The sequence below is a fragment of the Empidonax traillii genome, unplaced genomic scaffold (assembly GCF_003031625.1).
Source record: "Empidonax traillii isolate 1590-97213 ecotype Southwest subspecies unplaced genomic scaffold, ASM303162v1 scaffold35:size4298261, whole genome shotgun sequence".
Taxonomy (NCBI): Eukaryota; Metazoa; Chordata; class Aves; order Passeriformes; family Tyrannidae; genus Empidonax; species Empidonax traillii.
Window position 1 is genome coordinate 4,219,576 of NW_020955228.1, and position 18,878 is coordinate 4,238,453.

Here is an 18,878-nt window from a genome sequence, read left to right on the forward strand (position 1 = left end):
CCGAGTAACAAGCGATAGGACAAGAGCAAATGGCCTCACACTATGTCAGAGAATGATTAGATTGCATATTAGGAAAACTTTCTTCACCAGAAAGGGTTATCAAAAACTGGAACAGGGTGCCCAAGATGAATCACCCTCCCTGGAGGTGTTTAAAAGACATGCAGATGTGGCAATTAGGGATATGGCTTAGTGGTGGGCTTGGCAGTGCTGGGTTAACAATTGCGCTCAATGATCTTAAAGGTCTTTTCTGACCAAAATTATTCCATAGTTCTATGGGCAAAATTATAATAAATATTGTTACAGTAATTTTATTTAATGGCAAATATACACAGACTGGTACTACTGCAGTAATTTTAAACATTTTAAGTTTTAAAGACGATTAAAAATACTCTGTGGATGGTCATGCCTACTAATCCTTTCTTGCATGTTAAAGCTTTAATATACCATAAAGTCCAACAATTGCTATATATTTATAGTAAATTGAATGAAAATAGTTAGGAAATAGGAAAAAAGGTTGTTTCTTCACAATTATTTTATAATTTATAATTTATATCTTAAAAATTATTTTATGAGTATTTTGAGTGAAAATATATCAGATTTCCATTCTTCATGAGACTAGTTATCTGGTATAAATATTTGTGAGAATTATGATTTTACATTCACATGTATATTACAATAAGTATGTCTAGACTATGCAAAAAAAACAAAGAAAAAAAAGAGAGGGAAGTAAAGTTTATTAGTGTTAAGGCTAAAAAATTGGGACAAGTTCATCCTTTTTGCAGATGTGGTGCGGTTTGTATTATTTATCGTTACAGTCATTGATACTTACTTGTGAGAGAATTTAACATACACTGTGCCTGAAAAGGACTATACCACGGCATTGTCCAGCAGACTTGCTGTGGAGAGTAATGGCTCTCTACTGTGATTTGTGGAGCATAGTTCACTGGCACTAACTTTCTCAATGACAAACATTTTTGAAATACATGATTTATCCCATAGAATTTGGAGTGCTGGGGTATAAAATGCAGTATGTAATTCTGCTATTGCAAGACTTTATTTATGTTACGTGCTATGAAAGAGTAACTAAAGGGAATGGTGTGTTTTGTAGTGACAACTTTCCTATTCTAAAATCATAGGATAAGAAATACTCTGATATAGGAGTTTGATATTGTGTTTAAAAAAAAAAAAAATCCCATGGAGATGTTGGGACATTCCTTACTGTTTGTCTCACTCTCTCATCTTTACTACCTGAGCCTTTGATGGATGAAAGTACTTGAGCAATAGTCAGATCTATGTTATCATGAGATGTCTAGAAATAATTCTCTTTTAAAAAAGAGTAGAGAGCTGTTACTGTGTTCATTCTTCTTATGCCTTGAATGGTAGACTGGTGAAATTTTACTTACAGCCCATCTCTGTGAGGTGCCCTTATTTAGTATAGGTCCTCATTAGCCTCTCAGTTTGAGATGCATCACCATTAAAAAGCGAAATGGCTGCCTCATTTTCTCTAAAGAAATCAAGTCAACCTTCCTTATTAATCTATAAGGCGCAACATTCCCCCTTTGCCAATTCCCTTCTTATTTTTAATTTATAAATAATTTTTGAATTTCCTGGTTGCACACCACCAATTCAAGCACCAAACATGGCAGAAGAGATCTAAATCTTTTATCTTGCAAAACCACCCAGCTTTTGTGGAGGTATGCACTCCTTACTGCTGTTGGAGTTCTTTCATTAAACCTGAAATAGGAAAATTTTGTCCTAAAGTGGAACTCGCTGTTGTTAGCTATGTAGTTATTCTACAGAAATAAACCAGTTTGAGGCAACTTGCGTTGAGGTACGTGCAGTATGAAATCCCTGAAAGCAAAGTAGGGGCATGTTGCTGCCTTCTGAGCAGGGTGCATAGAAGTGTTGTTAAGGGTCTCTGGCCAAGGTACAGATCAACATGCAGGAGATCTGCCTGTTTTCTGCCACTAGCCATTCTCTCTGCCCATGAAAAAATTGCTGAATCATCCTATGTCACCATGCCTATATACAGAATGAAAATGATAATTCTGTTTTTGCATTGTTTTGGCCTATATTGTTGTTAGAGTAGTTATATTGTGCCAGGAGCTGCAGAAAGAATACAGAACACAGCAAAACCTTTCCTCTAAAGTTTGCATCCTTGAGACTTTAAGGTGCTGTCTACAACTATTGTCATTAAACTACATTATTTAAAATAAAAACAATAATAATTAAAAAATAAGCAACCCCCCCCAAAACAAGCTTTAAGCTATACTATTTACCCATCCCTTTTATGTGTAAGCTCACTCGACAAAGCTGTTGAAGACAAAGTCCAATGTCAAGATGATGTGAACTGAACAAAAAAAATTACTGAGCTAGCCAACAGGATGGTCAACTGCCTTGATGTCAAAAAATTTTGCCTGAATGTTCATCCTAGTGTGATTTTTTAAATAGTTAGAATATTTTGTTGAGCATGAGGTTAAATTTTTGAAGACTGTGTGGAAAAAAAGGCTGGGGGTCTGCAGGGCAGGAGGGGGATGACAAAGGTGACAAGGTGACCCTTATTAGAAATCATCTAAATTTTAAAAAAGGACTCAACCAAACAACCCCAAGCCACAAATAAGCTCGCAACAAAATCCTGAGAAGTAAAATGTGCTGTACCATAATTTTATTTCCTAAAAATCAAGTATTGCTGAGAAACTGATTTTGGCATGATTACTGGAGAAAAATCTTAATAACTAAGTCACCACATTTATATACAACTGTGAACACATTGTGACAGCCTGGGCAGCTTCTAGTTAATGAGCAGAAAGACTGAATAATCCTCTAGGTCAGGATGGAGTCACCCTGCATCTGCCCCTATTGCACTTTAGATTGTAAATAAGTGGAAGGCACCAGTCAGATATTTGCTGATTGCTTTCGGTTTTTTTCCTCTTTTACAGAAACTATTAATTTTGAAATAAGAATGAAATGTATTTATGTTAAAATTATATATATTTCAGTGTGGTTGTTAGCTTTATTTGCAGACAAACACCATTAAAGCTAACACATGCCTATTTAACGGCCAGTAACCATTCAAGTAAACCACAGCATTGCCAGCATTGCTGAGCAATGAGTCTCTCAGATCTTTACAGAAATCGTGCTTTCTCAATTCAACATGTAGAATTTTAATGTCCTTTTGGACAAATAAGTATATATGACAGGAAGCACAAAGTACAAAGAATATTCACACTGCTGTGTGAGTTCTCAAGCCAATTTTCAGTTGAATTTCTTAAAATCCTTGTGACCTTGCTTTCTAAGATCAGAGTGTGAATATCCTTGTTTCTGCAAATCTCTCAGCAGATGCTAGAAATCAAGATGAAATCAGTTTGGAAAAAAATATTTTAAGAGTATAAAGCTATCCAAAAAACCCAGTGCAATTAAAACAGATAAATATTTTTACCTGATTTTGACATTAATATGCTAGAAATGTAAAATATGTAAATAATCTTTTCTTTGGGAGAAAACCACTGAAGGTGATGAACTATCTGCACATGAAAACTTTTGTTTGCCCCATGAGATGCTCCCTATTGGCCTGACATTGCAGACCTCCAAATCCTCTGGAAGCTCTGTGGAAGTCAACGGCCTTCACCCATAGCTAGTGTCCAAGTCCTAGATTTGAAGATTTACACATTGTTAAAAGAAGTTTGTCTCCAAAATTTGAAGTTTTATTAGTGATTTTATTGTGTAAATAAAGGGGTAAAATATTTTAAAGGATTAATTGAGAATGTCAAGCCTTTTCCTCTGAGAGTAAATTCTTTTTGACTAGAACAGGAGACAGTTAACTTCTGAAAAGCATCAAGACTGATGATTTTGTCTATATAGCATTGACCTGGAAGCTCAGCCATTCAGACTAATAAATCAGGCAATTTATATTTAATCATTAACTAACTCCCGAGCTGAACAGCTGTTCAAAATTAGAAATGGGTCACCCCGGCCAGGATGACATTACAGGCAATCTATAATGCATTAGAATAAAATTATAGTGATTTTTAACTGTCTGGAAATTTATTACACTGCATGTTCCAACTCTTAAACCCTTGTTAGCCAATGTCACTAGTGATTTATGGTGCTTGGCTGGTATGGTAAAATTACTGACGATTTAAATAGACAATCATTCTATGTTTAGTAAATCTTCAAATTTCAAAGGTATTTTGGAGAATGAGGTGGGTGCTCTTTATTGTTTATGACTTACCAGTTAGTGACAACAAGAATAGAGAACGGATAAATCAAAAAGCCCACTTGTAAATTAATGGATTTATTATCTTGTTGCCTTCAGTTAATGATTTAAAGAAAAATCCAATGACTTCTGTAGGCAAAAATGGATGTCTAAAGCACTTCAAAACAAAACTCCTGTATTGCAAAAGTTGCTGTTAGAGCCTTTAACAGGAATGGTCCTTTACATGTAATTTTTTGGGTATCTCTTATGAATGGTCTAGGGGTTTAGGAGACCTTCACACACAAAGTTCCTGGGTTTACATCGAGAAACATTCACATGCTAGCTCTTTCAAGCACATACTTTGATTAAAGATACTTCTTTTTTCTTAGTGGCTACTTTATATTCCTCTTTTATAACAAAAGAGTCTGAGTCTTCTGTGATCGCAGAATTCTGTGTCTGTCTTCACAAGATAGGATGTTTAACCATTTCAGTAAATATTTCTGATTTTTCTGAAAAATATCAATGGAAATAATGAATAAAAAATTAACAATTAGTTTGTTATTTTGTGTAAAGATAGAAAATTATTTTTTTAAATGAGAGTGAGTTGATATTTATTAGTTGATTTTATAATTTGTACAGCTTTCAAGAACAAGCACATCTCCGAGTATTCTTTTAAGCTCTAAGGCAGCTGACACCAACAAAAAGCAAGCATTTAACAAAAAATTATATGAAGTATGGAGTATACATTCGATTCAGAGATTTTCATTGATTTTTGATTGCATCATATAAAGGACTGGAAAAAATATTATTAGATTACTGTCATTGCTCTGAAAAACAAATGTCTGTATGGACAAATGTCTTTATGGGTAAAAAACAGTCCTTACAAGGTGCTTTCCTTCTTTTGTCCTGGTCCTTACTCTGCTTCTGTTCCTCTACTCACTGGAGAGTGATTTCTTGAGGTTTCCCTGATGCAAGTGAATAAACTGTGAAATTATTTTATCTGGAGTATTTCAAACAAGACAAACAAAGAAGAAATGTTATGGCAGTCTATTCAAATTTTACATCTAGAATTTCATCAGTTTGAAGATTACTCTAATGGATGATCAATTTTTACCTTCCTTTCCATGCTGAAGCTCTCTGAACATGCATTCATACATACATTCATTCCTTTGCTGGGAATTGCATACACAGAACAATCGAAGTATAATGTGCCAAATACTGCTAGTTTGGGTTTTATGTCATGTCATGTATCTCAGTTGAAAACAATATTATTCATATCTTAAACATTAACTTTCTTTAAAGAAGATACATTCATTTTTCTGAAATCCTTTTGTCACTGTTTCAACATTTTAAATAGGTGGTGGGCTGTTTGTAAAACATAACTGGAATAAAATGACAGCTTTCTACATCACTACTTCTAAGAAATCATCAATATTTGAGACCATTCCTGACTATTCATACAAAATATCCCAGGGTAAGCATGGTTAAGATAACCTCTGCAGAGTGCACAAGGGAAATTGAGTTTCTCTGTAGAAAAAAAAAAAATATGAAGAACTTTGACAGTATCGTTGCAACAGGAAAGAACCTTCTGAGATAATCCACCCCACTGCCCAGACTGTATCTGTTAGACCAGATTGTCCAGGGCCATGGAAATTCTACAACCTCTCTGGGCAAACTGTGTGTTTGACCATCCTCATCTTTCCTCCTGCCATAATTTCAAATCATTGCAGCCTTAACTGAATGAAACATCTGGAGCTATTAGATAAAAGAAGGCAGATAAATAAGAGTAAAAAAAGTCCTGCAAGTCTTCATAGAATATGGTTTGGGTTTGAAGGGATCCTAAAAATTATCTAAGTTCTATCCCCCCTGCCATGGGCACGGACACCAACTCTACTGTCTTGCTCCCTCCTTGGAAAAAAAAAAATTGTGAGAAAAAAAGTAGAATTTACATCTTTATGGAGGTCAAAACAGCTTTTTTTTCTTCTTCTTCTTTTTTTTTTTTTCTTTTTCTGAATATTACTGGAAACGCTTGTACTGGCAGTAGTATACCAGGTGCTGAGTATGTTGCAGTGTGTCCACCATGCTGTATCTGATCTAGACAAAACTGATTACTGAACAAAATCTATAGATAGAATATTTCATGAAGAGTTCTATCCTATTGTTCTCAGCTTCAAAAGTTTCCAGTCACCACCAGAAAGTATGTATTGCTTCCAGCATTTACAATCTTAGGAACTGTATCTCTTGCTGACAGAGTACTTCTCCTACTGTACTTTTGTGTGCTTTTGTTTTTTAATATGGAGATGAACATTAAACATTCTGTCACTTCCATGTTGCTCAGGAGATAATGTTTTCTAATTTTGCTGTGAAGTCTGAAAAACATACATTTGATCCAGTGCATCGAAAACTTCAAAGCAAAAAGAAAAACTTTATGTGGTGGTATCTTATTTACTAGCAGCACTCGTGTTTTTATTTTGGACCCTTTTCAAAAGAATATCACTAGGAACTGATGTGACATTTCTGGATTCCTTTTCTAGAGGCACAAAAAGGTAAAATTTACGGGACAAAATGGGAGTCTCAGGAATCTGCTTTGTTAAAGTTGCTATCTTTCAAAAATTTGGCATACAGATCTGGTATTTCTTTTGCAGTATATGTATATATGTGAACTAATACATATATATTTTTAATATATGTATGCATGCCTACACACACATAGTTTCTTTAGATTAGAAGTATATTCCGAGGGGCATAAGAGAGAAAGAGGTTGTCTTTGGCAAAAAAAAAAAAAATCCCTCCCCTTTTCAGTTCTCAGTGCTAAAGTCTGTTCTTAGTGACATCTTTGTAATAGTGAATATTCTAAAAAATCCAATGCGCAGGCTGGAAGGTGTAAAGTCCTTCCCCGGTTCTTCGTTCGTGAAGACTGGCCATTACATTATAAGAAGTGATAGAGCTGTTCAGAGAGACCTATTCTGCTTAGCTTTTCAGGTCCAGAAAGAACATGTAGTTATGATAATCCCCATTTTTCTGTACACAGGGGAAAGTGATAGTACTCAGTAAGTGCACAGAGGTTCTAATCCTTAGAGTTGTCTTTGCAAAGCTTTCTTTCTCCTTACTCATGGAACTTTTGACTACTCCTTTCTTCCTTGCAGCTGCAAATGCTCATCACCTCTTCCTACTTCTTTCCTGTGTTCATTGTGTTCCCTGTGTTTCAGTGCTGTTTAGTAATAGTCATGTATAGAAGGAACGTCAAGTAGTTCTATGCCATGAAGTATCAGCTTTGCCCAGATACAGTCACAGTAGATGTATTTATATGTTAAAATATTTTCCTTGCACTGTGTGAAAATTAATATTAGAAACCCTGATAATACCCCAGTGCCAGTGTTTTTCACAAGGAAGTATTTCAGCTCGTGGAAACAATTGTATTGCTCGTCTTACAGTCCAGAGATAAAACAAATCACGTTTTCAGTCTTTTGATATATTTAGAGGAATGTGTTACACATGGGAGATAGATATGTTGCATGCTTGCAGAGGGTGGTGTATGCCTTTTGGGACTTTTGTTCCTGTATTTTCAGCAAATTCATCAAAAGTTAGGTTTATTTTGGGCTCAGAGAACAGAATCAAGGGTTAGACAATTTAAAATATTATTCATTTTGTAATAATAGGATGTTCCACAGAAACTGCACTAGAGGTGTGGTGCTATTCTTATTACTAATAATTGTGCAATTTTGGCTCAAATTAAATAGATGTAATGCTTCTAGTTTTAAATAACCACCAGATAGATATACATGGGTTATTTTGTTTCAGTGTGTACTTTCAAAAGATGCTCCAGTCTACAAGCCAGCACTGAGGACTAGACATGTCCAGGGAGGAAGAAAATTTTCATGGAAGAGTTTTTAAGACACTTCTGAATGGGATAGATAATCGTTCAGGCTTAATACTGATGATGCTTTCCTTTATTTATAGGTTTTGAATTCAATCCAAAACCCACAAATAAGGAAGTCTTAGATAACACCATGAAGGAACTGATGTGGGTTTGCCCTTTGCTTCAGCAAGTAAAAAATCAATTCCAGGCATCTGGTATAGAGCTTCTATTATGCTTCCACCAGCCACTTTTGTTTTTTTCCAACTTAGTTATTCCCTCTCTCTTACTCTGCATTAGGCATTTCCCTTCCCACCCATACCTGTTCAGTAAGCACTGCTTTCAGATGTTGCATTTCTTTTTGCTTTCACCTCCTTGTAAATGCCTGTGACAGTGTAGCATCCAACAAGCATAGCTGTCTGATGGCTGCTCTATCACTGCTTCCTTCTTGGTGAACAGGCACTCACACAAGATCACTGCTGCACTTGGTGCCCCACAGGGAGCTCCAAGGCTGCCTTTGCCCTCAAAGATGGTCCCATTCTCTGGCTTTTGAGCACAGCTGAAGTATATTAATAAGATGCCACAGGAATCCTGGTTTTATAATTTTTGTGTGGATAAATACTGATTTATGTTCCAGAAATAGCTACTTGAGAGCATACATAAGTATTGAATTTTCACTATCAGAACACACTGAAATTTATAATATAGAGTGGGTTTTTTATATTATTGAACTATAAATATTTTTATGAAGTAAATATCTTAAGAGAAAACACATTTTTTTGAATCTGTTATAAATATGGTAAACTGCTCCTCGTCACATTTCCTAGAATATTCTTTTGCATTTGAAACTCCCCAGGGATCCTCCTTACTTTTCTGCCTTACTTTAATTTATATCAACCTGGTTTTCTTGTGCCTTGCACTGAGCCATGTCTTGCTACTTGGTAACCTTGCTGGATGATTATATTCCACTCTGATTCAAGAAGGTTCCTTTTCCTGTGACGGAGGGCCTGGACCCAATTGCCACATTGACGGATGATGCTACGACTGCATCATGGAGTAACGAGAGACTGCCTGGTGATAGGATGTCAACAGAAAATGCCACTTCTCTAAGAAACTGCGAGTGCTGACCTCTGATGATAGATCCCCAGCAACAGGGAATTAAACGGATAAAGAATACATGCAGAACTGACCTTAAGTCATACGTCTAGGACAGAAAGGGTATGTGCACACTGAAGAATTGGCTTTCATGTTTACTGCCCTCAGGTTCCCCTAATTTTTGTAAAGGGTTGGTGTTTGTTGGAATGCACTTACCTAAAAACTTGAAATATTGCGAGACTGCTGCTTATTTATCCATAGCATCATTTTCCATTTTAAAAGATGCTTGAAAGGAAACTTGCTGTGTTCAAAGTGTTGCGGAGGAAATTTGTTTCCAACCAGTAGAGGTTGGAAAGAAAGTGGAGGTTGAGGTGTGCTTCTTGTAAAGGGTAAATTGCTTTTTCAGTCAGTAAGGTGTAAAGCCAGATGACCTTACTTGGCCTGTACTGTTTAGTCAGCAGAACACAGCATGTGCACCTCACAGAGGGAAAGATTCAACCCAGTGTGCAGCATCCAAGGGAAAATATTACTGAATTATATGTAAGTTAATAGCACTATTGTGTAATTGATCTGTTCATATATTTTCTTGTCTTTACTTAGATTTAGGGGGATAATGCTCCATTTCAAAGTTTATTTTACTGAATTCCAGATATAACACACAATTACACAACACATGAATGGTCATAGTAACGCCTGATTTTTTAAATGTCTTAATCATCTAACCCATCTGCTTTGAATGAGCTCTTTTCCCTCACCTGCCCTGATTTGTTTCTCATTCCTTTCCAACCCATGCAAATAACTGTGATTTTTCCATTCATACCCTCTAGTACCCTGCTGTGTGAAGCTATATTGTCTGCTTACTTCTCCTTATATTTTTATCTACTCCTTTTTCCATGCCTGTGGAAACAGAGTTCTCCCAAGCTATTCAGATTCTAACCCCTCAAGATTGTTTAGATGAGGATATACCAAAAGCTGTAACACAAAAACATAAAATGTAAAAAAAAAAAAAAAAATCACAAAAGATGAAATATATATGTGCTCCCCCAATTTCTCTGTGTTAATTCCAGTATCTTCAATGTGGGGCTGTACTCTCATATTTGCTTATAAGAAAAGCCTCAGCAATGTATTTTTTGTTTAATATGAGGACTAGCAAGAGCATAGGTAGAAAGATAGATGCTGAACTCAAGACTGTCAAACTCTCAACCACCAGGAAATTCTTTGTGAACAGTTTTGCATGGTTTAATAATGTTCTTTCAGAAAAGCTTCTACATTTATATTATATAAATGAAATCTTTTGATAACCAGCATTTATCTAATATTTGTGGGTTTTATTTATTTTATTTTTCAGGTCAACTTTTCTGAAGACCATTGAAAGAGCTTTGGCTTTTGATGAGACAGTACTGATTGAAGACATGGGTGAATCTATTAATCCCATACTTGATTCCCTTCTTGGAAGACATACAGTTAAAAAGGGAAGGTATGTTTGAGTAATCATAATTTTTTCATGACAACTGGATCTATATTGCTTTCATTGCCACATTTTGCTTACTGCTTCATAATACTTCATGAAATAAATTATTTCTTTTTGAGATGCACTGGCTAAAAACTGATGAGTGGACATTAAAATGTTAATATCTGCATCTGATTAGAGAGCAAAATTCTCTTCTCAGTTTGCAAATTGGACTCAAAATACAATACAGATGTGTGTTTCTCATACTAAAGTGGAAATCTCTACTTTTTTTTTTTTTTAATTCAAAAAAGGAATAAAACAAGGAGGAGTAAATATTATAGTTTGGCTTGAAAGAAAAGAAAGTATTTGATTTCCATGTTAGGCATTTATAGCAAAAGGGAAAATAGTGGAAATTACATTTGCATTTAACAATATAGGGGTTTCCAGCTGCAAAATCAGCTTAAGAAAGCTGTGCCTCCACTTTGCAGTGAATTGCCATAACTGCTTTTTGAGCCATCCCATGAAATAAATCAATGAACAGCTTCGAAAAGAAAAAATAAAGGGGAAAAAAAAAAAAAGTAAGGCTACTGAGGAAAAACTGGTATGGTAGAACACAGGGCAGAAGGGTAGAAATAAGTAAGCCAATGTAACCCTTTACAGTGGTATTGCCAACCTCCCATGCATCAACCAGTCCAGTTGATCCTGCCCACAAATCCACTGAGGCAGATGTCATCGTGGTGCTCATGTCTCCTCGGTTTTACCTAGAAACATAGGCTGTTAGCAACAAAACTCATGTGCCCCATTTCTCATGTGAGTGCTCCAAATAACCATTCAGGGACTGTTCTGATCTCCCCCTCCCAGTGAAAGGGCTGCAGATCTGTCAGCCTTGTGAGCTCCAGCCCAGAGGTTTGTAGCTGGGCATTCAAGTCAGAGATTCAAATTCAAATTGGGTAACAAACAAAGCTGAGTTAGTTTGTTCTCTCTGGTCCGACACAGCAGTGGTAGGAGTGGTAGGTGGTACAAGGGGGGTAACCTTGTGTTCTGACCCTTTTGAAGCGTCTGTAATCTCATTTTTCATTCACATGCCCATTTTACCCCTAGATTTTGAAAAGTCATTGTCAAACTTAGAAAATGTCATCAAAAATATTTCCTAAGGTCTAATTTAGATACCATTAGATACATATTTTCAGGATGATAATAGGGAAAATAAAGGAGCTTGTACTCAGTGCAAGAGAATTTCAGTCTGTGACGTCTTCCATCACTTTTCTCAAGAACTTCCAATGTGATTTTTGAGACTTCTGTGCAGCTATCAACCTAAGTAATAATGTTGCTTTGTGGTTGCATGAGAGTACACTTTGTAAACCTCATCAAATGTTTCATCTGATGAATTGAAATGCCATGCTATTGTTTATGTTCAAATATGTATTTATTTTTGTCTGAAAATATTCCTCTCTTCTAGTCTTGTTTGCAAACAACACATCAACAAGCTACATTTTTCATGTTGAAGAATGTGATGTTTATTCTAATATAAAGTCAAAGATACTCTTCAAGCATTTCTGAATGGGTTTCAAATGCTACTCTGAGTGTTTAGAGTGCTTACACAGTTTCAGATCGTCAAAAGAGAAAATATTAATAAAAGGATAAATAAAAACAGTATCTAGTTTTGGAGAAACTACCAAAGCTTTTTCTCCCTCCTTTCTCCCATATTTCAGACATTGGTGACTGCAGAGAAAATCTAGGCAGTACAAAACAGTTCAAATCTCCTTGCATACATGAAACTCCTGGAAGATGCACTCTTGCTCTGCACTGTGAGACCTTGAAATGATCCCTCTTTGTTACATTTTTCTATAGTGGTATTTGAAATATTTCAGAGTAAGAGAATACAGCTTGCTTTATAATCCATAGTGAAGAAACTCTACTGAAAATAAGAATTATACTGGTCTAAAAGAGAGATCAGGAATTTCATTGGTTAAAAGATCTTTAAGTCATGATAGAGGGAATAGAAATAGAAATAAATTGGATTGAAAAGGACAAGGGTCACAGATATATAATTTTGCCTTAGTAGCACATGTAGCTTTCCATGTAGCACAACAGCACTGTACGCATGGACGCAAACGCAAATGTATGAAGCTATTAAAAATAGGTCCTTATGCTGAATATTTTAGGCAGCATTACATGACCTAGCATTCTATGCCTCACTGAAGATGCACAGCTCTCCTTTGTGGGGCACTAGTAATATATAGAACCCTTTATTACCAAATAAGCAGAGTTTTCCTCATTCTGGATTAATTTCTGTCATTAGGTTTTTTTAGTAGTTGTGTCAGGTACTTTGAATATTTTTTCCTAATAAAGAAAGACTAGAAAGGTATTTGTGATAGATATGGTGCAGTCCAGCAGTTGAAGTTCATTAATAATTGGAATGTTGCAGAGTATGAAGTAATGAATACTAATTACTCCTTTCATGTCTGACAGCACCCCATGGACCAATACATCAGCCCAGACTTTAATTTGGTTCTAGTAATGGTTTCATCAATAGTACATTAATTCTGTGTTTGAAAAGATGTACAGTTGAACCTGACCCACACAGTAGATACCACTGTCATAAAATGGCCACATACTGACAACAACTGGATAATTACAAATAATTAAATCCACTGAGCTTCAGACAATCCTAATTTTAAGTAAAATATATCTTATCATATTAATCGACAGAAAGCATAGCAAGGGAGATTTATCAACTTGTACTCCTTCCCAAGCACATTTACTAGCCTTCTTATTAGAGAACCTGCTGATCTGTGAAGCAGTTTCATGAAAGTACTTCTCCCCCTTCCTTGTTCACCAAGATGGTTTCTTCTGTTGGACTCTTGGATGTTCTGTAACATCAGCTCCTGGTATTGTTTCTGAATGAAGCCTGCAAAAGAAATTCTCAGCTTAGAAGAACTTCAAATGGATATAATTTATATTTTCCTCAAAACCACGTGACTGCAGGGTGAACTACAGGTACTTGTTATCTCTGAGAAAGAGACTTCCTGCTTAAGCACCATAGTATATATTTAAAAGCCTAACAAGTCAAAGGTGTTCAATTTCGGATCCATTTTTAATTTTAATTTTGGAGCTGCAAAGTGGCTCCATTGTTCTTAATGTGACGCCTAGGGCTTTTCTGGATTTTTAGTTTTTTGTATATTTTAGGAGTAGTTGTGCAGTAAATGTAGATTTTAATGTAGCTGTATAATCCCTTACACTTTAGCACAGTAGTTTCCACTTACCCAAACCCTTTTCCTCATTTTGCCTTGAACTTCCTAGATTCCTTTAGCTTGTTTAAGACTTCTCTCAAGGTAGGCCTTCATTCTGTTTAAGAACATTTGCACCCTGGCTTGAACAAGAAGACACACCAACAGACAAAGCAACCTTCAAAACCAGGAACCTTGGAGGAACTCCAAGGACTGGACAAAGAAGAGGATGAGGAAGGAGGAGTCTTAGAGAGCCTTGACTCAGTTTCCAGAGGAGTGTGCTGGGGCCAGAACTGGGAGGTGAATACATCTGGCATTGGATGGACTGTACCTTAAACTGTGGAATCCCCTGGACATGTGGCGGGCATGTGCTCCCATGGCTGAAGGTCTTCTGTTAAAACTGCTCTCTACCTTATCTCTACTGGTGCCTGGTAAGTAATTTTTTGGTTCCCGATTGATTCTTTCAGGCAACAATGCACTTTAGACTGTGACCTTATGTTCAAAATGGCTTTAAAATGATAAGAATTTTGCTAAAATATTTCAGGATATTTGATTTAAGAAATAGTAGAAAAGGGAAAAAATAAAATAATTTCAAAAAAATCAGTTGTAATGCATAGCTGTATATAAGCAGAAAGGGCACAAGAAAAAAGTAAGTAAAATTGGGGTCCCACATGTTAGCAATGTATGCAGAAATGATTCAAAATGCAAACACTGAGATTTTTTGGAGCAGATAAATCAAGGCATAAAAGTAATCAGGTACCAATTCTAAAATGGTGTATGGTTTTGGCCCTAGCCTCCTATAAGAGGAATGATGCCATTAAATTGTTTTGGTATGGATGGCCTTTGATATTTGAATTTTACCTGTGTGTTTCCTATCCTGTCTCTGCATCACTGCTGTTTTGAAGCTCACTGGATATGAGTATTAACTATAATAAATAGATCAATATCATTTTGACTCATAGGAGAGAAGATGGAGGAATAAATTTATTGTCCATAAGACTTCTTTTTGCTGTTGCATGAGCTGTTACACCTGCTCAAATCCTTTGCACAGTCACAAAGAGGTAGTCATGTCTCTTCAGTTGCAAGATTAGGTTATTACAAAATTCCTTAAGATGTCTTGAAATTTGATTTATGTGCAAATGTAGCTTGTATGAACAAGTTTTCCTTCTTATGTGGCATGACTATTATTCATGAAGCAGCAAGACAATTCACTCGCTTTCTCCACAGGGAGAAGCTTTCCTTGCCTTGAACTTCTTGCCGGCTGTGCAACTTCAAGGCAGTACTTTTCCCACTGAACTAGTTTGACCAACTTGCACAGTTTGCCTGCTGAGATTGCCTAGTAACAGCTCCATTCTGCACTTGTTTTTACCTGACTTATTCAACTTCATTCTCTGCATTACTTGTTGGAGTTTGCAAGTCGGTTCCAGAAGCTTTTTATTTTAACCAGCAGGAACTGAAAGAAGGCTCCTTAAGGAAATGCATTTATGCCTCTTTCTTCCCACTGAAAAATATTGTTTCCCTTTCCTTTGCTGTCCAAGAATTTACCACATCTTTTCATTCTTGCTGAGCTGATCCGAAACATCTCACTAAAGGAAGATATCCTAACATTCTGCCATTAACAGTCATGGCATGTTTTGGAGAACATCTGCCCTGGAAGGCACTTTTTTAAATTTTGTGTTGCTTGAAAGTATCTGCTAAGAAAAGATGTTGCATAAACTCTCTAGCTGTTTCATGATATAAAGTCAGGTTCTTATACTCAAATTTTTTTCACCTCTGTGAGATCCTGTCTTTGGAAGACCTAGGCATTGTTACCTTAGGCAGGACGGGTGGGAGGGAATAGCATGTCTTTATGTCAATAAATCAAATTTTGACAGATCAGACAAGATGTTGCAATATTCCTAGTCTTCTTATAGCTGAGAGTTTAGTGCTCATGTTACATTCTGGAATTTATTTGGTTTTATATTTGCTTTTGCTAAAAACAATTTATTCCTCAAGGTGTATACAGAATTTTTAAAGTGCCTTGTGAATTCCTTTTGAACGCCTTAATCTATTTTATTTCAAAATCTACAAGAATTTCAACAGGTAAAAAACTAATGGAGAGCAATCACTCTTTAATTTACTTCGTATGTTCTTAAGTAAGAGGGAGATTGAACTCATGTGAAAGATTCCCTGTCTATTCCATCCATTCTATCTGCCTTTGCTGATGGAATAGGAGATTATGAAGAAAACATTGCCTAAAGTAGAATTTGTTTTTAGAAATTTCTTTGGTAACCATCTTTTAATATTCCTTCTATCAAGTGTTTCCATTATTAGTGCCGATATTGCTACATCTCTTCATAATCCAGAATTAACCTCTAAACAGAAGCATTTCATTGAAAAAGATGAAGTCATGCTACTGGATTACCTTACTTCTGTGTTTATCATTGTTGCATATACTCCTTGAACCATACATGAGCAATAACAAAACATTTCTTTTTCCCAAATCTGTAGTTAACAGAAACCCTAGAACAGCTGCAGTAATAAAACCCACTGAGTCATTATGTAGTTTTTGCCTTTCATAGTGCTTCTGTGAATTGAGAACCCATCAAGGATGTATTTGCATCCAGAACTCCAAAGCTTAGTATATTGCCGCACAGACCTTCTGAAATATGAGGTGACTCCCTTAGCAAAGGTTTTTCTCTTGATAAAGCAAACTGAAGAACTTGTCTTTCAGATCTCTTCTTGTCTAATCCTTGTGTGTGTGTGTATTGAAAGTAAAGGAAAATTGATTTCTCCTTTTCAAGCTCTACTGTTTTGTTGCCTCCAGCTGTAGCCAGTTTTGAAAGCTGTATAGCGACCATGTCGCAGAACTGGACAGTGAATTCATGTCCACCTGACAAAGGTTGTATAATCTGAAGGACATGACTGTATGGTTACACACATAAGCCTGGAAAACCCATCTTCAGTAGTTGGCCTGGCAGTATTATACCACACACGTGTCTGAGTATTGTAGCGCCATGGGTTTCCTAGCACCAGGGGTTTTTTTAAGAAATCACTTGCAGTATGTAATAAGCGACTGTCGTTTCCACCTGGTCCTTGGTGAAATGCAGAAGGGTCTCAGCACACTATTTCATTTAGACTGTCTTCTGGCTAAGGGCATGTCAGAAGCAGGCAAGGATGTTAAGAGCTAAAATGTATGTCCCTGAATCCAGCAATGCCCTGTGATAGACTAGAAAGAATGTAATGTTAAAATTTTTACATTGTACTTGTTTTATTCATATTCTGATGTGACTTTCATGAGTTGTGTTTTAAATGTTTAGTATCTATACTATTGCAATCACTTTGAAAATAGAGTTAACAAATGACAGTTTGAAATTTGTGAAGAGCTTGTGACTACCTATGTTCCATGGTGTTAAATTTCTATTGACCTTTTTTTTAAAGTCTTATTACTAATATTTAAATCTCCTTTCTTGTCAGAGAACATTCAAAGCCATTGCTGCACAGAAACATTGGTTTTGTGCTCATGTGTGGCAGGTGAATCCTGAAAATTGACGTACTGCTCACTGTGCAAGTAGGTGATAAAAAGTTGTGTCACTGGCCCACACCAGACCAGACACAGAGCACACACTGCAGCCTGTAAGTAGTCTTTCAGTTTTTTTCTTTTGGTACTGTGCCACAGAGGTAGCAAGGTGAACTTTATGTTGCCTGGCTGCTGGGCTCCAAATGGTACTTTTGCAGTAGCAGTGTTGCTGTATAGGACAGGCACCTTTCTTTCAAGATGGGGGACCAGGAAATGACATCTCTTGGGTAACGGATTTTATTCAGAGAATAAAAGGTGAGCTTAGTGTAACTCAATCTTTCAGCCAGCAAATAACTGATTTGGAACATTTAGTAGATTACCTTAAAAATATTTTTTTTTATTTCAGTCACCAGCCATTTTCTTTCCTCTAGTCACTATCAGTTTGCTGTAAATATGTATCTGCTTAGTTTTTTAGGATTTACTGCTGAGCTATTTCAGAAGACGGAGAAGTGAGCTATATTTAAGGAAACTGTAGTTAAAAACTAACAACTGTCTCGTTAGGGTTTGTTTGAAAACTTTGCTAAGTTTGTGGTAAGTAATAACGACAGACATCCCTAAGCCACAGACTCTTCAGGACAGCAGTGGATAATCTCCCTGTGTCTGGTGTATATGCAAATTAAACTATGCCAATTAAGAAATGCTCTATGTATTCTTCATATAATTTTGGTATGTTCAATCATCCTCATTTTGTTTCTTAAGTTGCAGGCACGTAAACTTTGGTTTGTATCCGTTTTCTATGCTGCCAAGGTCATACAGTACCCATCTTTTTAAATCTGAGATACTTATGGGGTTTTAATTCAGTGAGATCCCCATTCTAGTGCATTTTATTCCTTCCCAGATATATCAAGATTGAAGACAAAAAATGTGAATTCAATTTCTGTCTCATCCTTCACACTAAGCTGACTAACCCTCACTACAAGCGAGAACTGCAGGTTAAGGCCACTCTCATTAATTCCTCTCTCACTGGGGACAGGCTGGAAGACCAGCTGTTGACTGAGGTTGCTAGTCCTGAAAGACAACACTTATAAAAACATAAGGTAAAGGCTATCTTCTGATTTTTCTGTTGCCTGTTCCGGGATTTTAAGGCTAGAATTAATATGCCTGTTTGAATCAGCTGTATAGTAATTGTTAGTAGCCCATATATGAGAAAAATTTAAGGGTCAGATTCTGCAAAGTATTGAAAGTAATTCTACTGATTTGCTCAAATCTGCACTCCCAGAGGGCTCATCTTGACCTAAAGCTCTCCTAGAAATTAAAATTTATTGTGATATTATTCCCACAGTTCTCTCTACTGCTTAGTTTGCTCTGTGCATTGCATTTAATTTACAACGCAGGATTAAAGCCCTCTCCAGTACTTTATGCTTCAGTGATCTTAAGCCAATAAATGTAAATAAAATTTCATGCCAGTCCATAAGAGGATATGATGGCACTGTTAGGAGCTGGGATATTTGGTTAATAGATCACAGTCTATCCCTGCAAGGATGCAGTTCTGG

The 18,878-nt window shown here is 36.3% G+C and overlaps 1 protein-coding gene across 1 annotated transcript in view; it reads left to right on the plus strand.

Moving 5' to 3' along the window:
- DNAH11 (dynein axonemal heavy chain 11) overlaps nucleotides 1-18,413 on the plus strand; it is an 88,983-nt gene extending 70,570 nt beyond the window's left edge. Inside the window, 5 exon segments of the mRNA XM_027877954.1 lie at nucleotides 6,589-6,651; nucleotides 6,654-6,731; nucleotides 9,032-9,273; nucleotides 10,495-10,623; nucleotides 18,224-18,413. Coding sequence (XP_027733755.1) covers nucleotides 6,589-6,651; nucleotides 6,654-6,731; nucleotides 9,032-9,273; nucleotides 10,495-10,623; nucleotides 18,224-18,413 — 702 coding nt within the window.
- Nucleotides 18,414-18,878: the final 465 nt, after the last annotated feature.